This window comes from Osmerus eperlanus, chromosome 1 (assembly GCF_963692335.1).
Source record: "Osmerus eperlanus chromosome 1, fOsmEpe2.1, whole genome shotgun sequence".
NCBI classification, from domain to species: domain Eukaryota; kingdom Metazoa; phylum Chordata; class Actinopteri; order Osmeriformes; family Osmeridae; genus Osmerus; species Osmerus eperlanus.
This window is the reverse complement of record NC_085018.1, coordinates 18363826-18369825: the sequence shown is the minus strand read 5'-3', so window position 1 is coordinate 18369825 and position 6000 is coordinate 18363826. Positions and strand designations below refer to the sequence as shown.

The window sequence follows — 6000 nt, the reverse complement described above, 5'->3', positions numbered from 1 at the left end:
AACGCCCTCTATTGGACAGATGTGGTGGAGGACAAGATCTACCGCGGCAAGCTGTCGGAGAATGGAGGTGAGCGGCCGTGACTCAACTAGGAGCTCGAGCTGATGTCTGACCCGCGAAGGGTTCCTTGAATGAGGTGAAAGGAACACTGAATATCGAACAATGAATATGGAAGCAGATTCTTGGCTAAGAACTTTTTTGGAGCTCTGTTTTCCAGCTGTCTATAGCATTTCAAGCGTAGACCACCATAACATGGTTCATCTGAAAAACAGCACATTTCTTTGTGCCTGAGCCAAACTAATATGACTCATCTCCCAAAGGTCTTCAGTGAAGAATTCTGGGAATAGTGCTTATATAGTGCTGTAGGCCTACCTGCTGTTTTGGGGAGGCTAGTAAACAACAAAGCAGATGGTCTGGCTTCTGCCGAAAAACAAAAGTAATCAATCACAACCACACTGCCACTTTCAAACAGGGAACACCAATCAATCAAAACTAAACAGCTACCTTCAAACAGGCAAAACCAATCAATCAAAACATATAGAGAGCAGACCAGGCCTGCTAATTACATGCATGGAAATCTGATATGTGTGTGTTGAGAGAGACGTGTGTGTGTGTGTGTGTTTCCATGCTCCTTGCTCCAGTTAGGATAATGAGTAGTCTCATATGATTAGACACTTCTCTCTGATTATGGACCTAGAATGGATAAATGAATAGGCCAGTTCCAGAGATGAGAAGGAGGAGCACGCATTTCTCCTTGTCTTGTCTTGCCAAGGCCCTTCATCTCCTGTGTTTACCTACAGTACACCCATGCTGGGGTCGCTCAAGTCCTGTTATTGGGAATCGTTAGATAAGCTGCCGTCACATTGGCGCATGGAGCCGTTTGCCTGACGCCTGAGCAGACACAAACACAATGACAGATAGGAGAGGGGGTGCGGAAGGCAGACATAAAGACCCGTGTAGAAACCGGTTCCTCTCCCCTTTGGTTCCAGCTCTGACCAGTTTCGACGTGGTGATCCAGTACGGGCTGGCAACCCCCGAGGGCCTGGCGGTGGACTGGATCGCAGGGAACATCTACTGGGTGGAGAGCAACCTGGACCAGATCGAGGTGGCCAAGCTGGACGGCACCATGCGGACCACCCTGCTGGCTGGGGAGGTGGAGCACCCCCGCGCCATCGCTCTGGACCCCCGCTATGGGTAAGACCTCTACCTCCTGCTTCTCCCAGGATGGTAACTCCACCACTGGCTACTGGAAGGGTGGGGGTGCGCTCTCCCTCTCTGTTCATTGATCAATAACCCCCTCCCCATCTCTCTCTCCCCATCTCTCTCTCTCCCCATCTCTCTCTCTCCCCATCTCTCTCTCCCCATCTCTCTCTCTCTCCCCATCTCTCTCTCTCTCTCTCTCTCTCTCTCTCTCTCTCTCTCTCTCTCTCTCTCTCTCTCTCTCTCTGTCTCTCTCTGTCTCTGTCTCTCTCTCTCTCTCTCTCTCTCTGTGTATAGTATTCTGTTCTGGACAGACTGGGATGCCAGCATGCCTAGGATTGAGGCAGCTTCTATGAGTGGCGAGGGCAGGAGGACCATCCACAAGGAGACGGGGAACGGAGGCTGGCCTAATGGACTCACTGTGGACTACCTGGAGTTACGCATCCTCTGGATCGATGCTAGGTCAGACAGGGCACGCACGCACACACACACACACACAAACATGTTTGTATGTATATACAGTATATGTGCACACACAATATACGGCAACAACAACAAAAACCACAGTTTCAGTATATTTCCACTTTGTTGTCCTCCAGGTCTGATGCTATTTACTCTGCAAAATATGATGGTTCCGGCCTGATAGAGGTGCTGAGGGGACATGAATACCTGTCGCACCCCTTCGCTGTCACCATGTACGGGGGCGAGGTGTACTGGACAGACTGGAGGACCAACACACTGGCCAAGGCCAACAAGTGGACCGGCAACAATGTGACAGTGGTCCAGAGAACCAACACACAGCCTTTTGACCTGCAGGTGTACCACCCTTCTAGACAGCCCCAGGGTAAGACACACACACACTCCTCTGGACTGAACCATGTGTGTGGGGAGAGAGATGGAAGCTCTCTGAAAGCTCTGCTGATCCCATGTTCTGGCCCTGAGCAAGCTCACCACAGACACATTCGACTCCCCCAGCAGGGGCTATTGTAAGCTTTTACTGAAGGTCCTCCATTCTCCAATGTATTTGAATACCCCTTGTCCTCCTTCCTTCTCCTTTCTCTGTCTGTCTCTCTCTCTCTCTCTCTCCCTTTTACACCTCTCGCTCTCCCTTTGTCCTCAGCTCCAAACCCGTGTGCTGCTAACAATGGAACAGGGCCGTGTTCTCACCTGTGTCTGATCAACTACAACCAGACCTTTTCCTGTTCCTGCCCTCACCTCATGAAGCTGGGCACAGACAAACACACCTGCTATGGTGAGAAATAACACACACACACACACACACACCTACAGTCACACCTGCCACCTGCCTTCCGTGAGCCGGACCAGGCTTGTCTCAACTGAGCTCTAGTTACATGCGTCTCAGTGGGATTCCTATTCCTGCAGGTGTGTGTGTGAGAGAAAGAGAGAAAGAGAGAGAGAAAGAGAGAGAGAAAGAGAGAGAGAAAGAGAGAGAGAAAGAGAGAGAGAAAGAGAGACAGTGTGATTCAGAGACAGGTTTTAGTTCCAGTGCCTACGTACAGTGGCTTATCCTCACAGTAGGGGGTCCTGGCTGAACACAGACACACACACACACACACAAATGCATATACACACACGCACATAAACACACACACACGCTCATGAACACACTCAAACACACTAACACATGGCTACATTCACATTAGCAGGATTAAGGGAGTCAGGTGGCTGAGCGGTGAGGGAATCGGGCTAGTAATCCGAAGGTTGCCAGTTCGATTCCCGGTCATGCCAACTGACGTTGTGTCCTTGGGCAAGGCACTTCACCCTACTTGCCTCGGGGGAATGTCCCTGTACTTACTGTAAGTCGCTCTGGATAAGAGCGTCTGCTAAATGACTAAATGTAAATGTAAACATCTCATTTAGTGACAGTGTCGAGATGAACTGTAACAAAATGTGACATTGTGTGTGTGTGTGAGAGAGAGAGAATATTTAGTATTCAGGAAAGCCTTTTCTATTTTCTATGGGGTAATAGAATGGGGAACCTCTGTCAAATCCAGGCATCAGCCTCCACACTAGCGACCCAGTCGAGCCTGTCTAAGCCAGCCTGAGTGTTCTCATTATAGACACACACGCATAGACACACACATGCACACACTAATGGTACTGTTCTGGCTAATAAAGACAGTGCTTCAATGCTGTCTGAACTGATTTGAAACACAGTCATGTGTCTGGGAGTACGCCAAACACCATCATACGAGGAGTAATGTCATTGTGTTAACCGGCCAGTGTTTCACGACACACACACACACACACACACACACAGTCCTACAAAAAAGCAATATGTCTCATCTTCGCTCCTCTCTGCAGAGTCTCGTCAGTTCCTGCTGTACGCCCGTCAGATCGAGATCCGTGGCGTGGACATAGACAACCCCTACTACAACTACATAATCTCCTTCACCGTGCCGGACATCGACAACGTGACTGCCGTGGACTACGACTCCCAGGAGCACCGCATCTACTGGTCAGACGTCCGAACTCAGACCATCAAGAGAGCCTTCATCAACGGGACGGGGGTGGAGACGGTGGTGTCTGCAGGTGAGAAGGATCACCTGGCACGATGCTCAGTGAGTCCTGTATCTGGGGACAGTACTGGACACCTGGAGACAGTACTGGACTCCTGGGGACAGTACTGGACTCCTGGAGACAGTAATGGACACCTGGGGACAGTACTTGGGATCCATCATGAGAACTGCACTGCTAATAATAGTGATAATAATAATAAATGTTATCTGTAATGCTCCTTTATTGCATTCAAAGTGTTACAGTACAGTAGGAATTAGTCATAAAACATAATATACAATAACGTTAAGAGTAGACACAGGGTACGAAGGTACGTTTTAAGCAAATTCTTAAAATAGCCAAGCGACGAGGCATTTCTGATGGAAACAGGTGGTGAGCTCCACAGTTTGGAAGCAGTGCATGAGACAGCCCTTCCACCCATGGTTTGTAATTTGCAGAGAGGCTGGTACAGTGATTGAATCCGTTGAACGATAGAGTATGAGGTGTTACCAACTTGCACAGTTGTTTACATTGGCGATGTGGTGTGTTCAGGTACTGAATGTGTGTTCATGTCCCTCTGTAGACCTGCCTAACGCTCACGGCCTGGCGGTGGACTGGGTGTCCAGGAACCTGTTCTGGACCAGCTATGATGCCAACAAGAAACAGATTAACGTAGCCAGACTGGATGGATCGTTCAAGAATGCTGTTATACAGGGCCTGGATAAACCCCACTGTCTGGTGCTACACCCAATATTGGGGTGGGTACACACGCACACACACGCACACGCACACACACACACTCACACACGCACACGCACACACACACACTCGCACACGCACACACACACACGCACACACTCATACAGCCACTGGTAAAGCTGACATGCAGGGCACAAAGCTTCAGAAATGGCTGTCAGATATCCTGCTGCTTTCTACTCTAACACACCACACACACATACACACACATACACACACATACACACACATACACACACATACACACACATACACACACACACACACACATACACACACATACACACACATACACACACATACACACACACACACACACATACACACACATACATAAGCACAGGCTGGCTGGAAAATATATCCCATTGCTTGCCATCACAGGCAGACTGGTTTAGATGGTGGCTGACCTCTAACTGCTCTCTCATTCAGGATGAGATGAATTCTCTCTCTTTCTCTCCCCTCTCTCTCTCTCTCTCTCTTTCTCTCGCTCTCTCTCTCTCTCTCTCTCTCTCTCTCTCTCTCTCTCTTTCTCTCCCCTCTCTCTCTCGCTCTCTCTCTCTCTCTTTCTCTCCCCTCTCTCTCTCGCTCTCTCTCTCTCTCTCTCGTTCTCTCCCCTCTCTCTCTCGCTCTCTCGTTCTCTCTCTCGTTCTCTCTCTCTCTCCTTCCATCCTCCATCTCTTTCTATCTTGCTCTCCCTATTTCCTCCCTGTTGCTCTCTCTCTTGCTGCCCTCCCTCTCTGTCTCTCTTTGTCAACAGATGGCTGCTGTTCCTCAGGGCCAGATAGAACTTATACATTATTTACACAGTGCCACACACTGGCCCACTCTCAGTCTTCATTTCCCTCAATCACACTCCCCCCCCCCCCCGTTCTGCTGCACCCTCTCTCTGCCTCAGCTTCTTCTCTGATTGTCTCTCGGCCACACACTCCCCCCCCCCTCTCTCTCACTCTCTTCCTTTTCTCTCTTTGAAGAATGAAGCTCAGCAAGCCCTTTCTCTGCTCAGTAAAAAGGGAAAAAAACATTTGAGATATCTCGTTTTTTTTGGTGGCTGTAGTATTGGGTATCTGTGTGGATTTTGGTGAAAGACTCTTCTTTTCTGTCTCGCAGTAACGTTACTCTTTGTTTTTCGAAAGACTTACTAAAGTGGAGGAATGTTTCCGATTTCAGCCTTGTTGGCATGGGGGAAATGAGAAACAGATGCTGGCTCCGTGTGCTGGGACGGCTTTGTCTTTCGTAAACACACACACACACTCGCGGACACACGCACACATACATAAACACACCGACAAGAGAATGAGAGGGGGGGGGGGGGCAAGGAGAATGGAAGACGGGAGAGTAGGAGGTTAAAATAGTTCCCAACAACTTCCTTCAGGAGTTGGATAAGGCAGTTGGAGGGTGCGGTGGATGTGGCTGTTTTAAGAGGAAGTGGGGGTGGGAGTAAATACCCCCTTGATCTAAACAGGGACACATGCTAAAGCAATCACACTGACACACAACTGTGTGTGTGTGTGTGTGTGTGTGTTTGTTTG

The 6000-nt window shown here is 49.3% G+C and overlaps 1 protein-coding gene across 2 annotated transcripts in view; it reads left to right on the top strand.

Moving 5' to 3' along the window:
* Positions 1-6000, top strand: part of LOC134023913 (low-density lipoprotein receptor-related protein 1-like) — a 35609-nt gene that overhangs the window by 2094 nt on the left and 27515 nt on the right. For both annotated transcript variants that reach the window (XM_062466279.1, XM_062466271.1), the window contains exons 3-9: positions 1-67; positions 988-1192; positions 1496-1660; positions 1798-2042; positions 2319-2450; positions 3524-3751; positions 4299-4473. The exon at positions 1-67 is cut by the window's left edge and continues 131 nt beyond it. In XM_062466279.1, coding sequence (XP_062322263.1) covers positions 1-67; positions 988-1192; positions 1496-1660; positions 1798-2042; positions 2319-2450; positions 3524-3751; positions 4299-4473 — 1217 coding nt within the window. The remainder of the gene's footprint in view (positions 68-987; positions 1193-1495; positions 1661-1797; positions 2043-2318; positions 2451-3523; positions 3752-4298; positions 4474-6000) is intronic.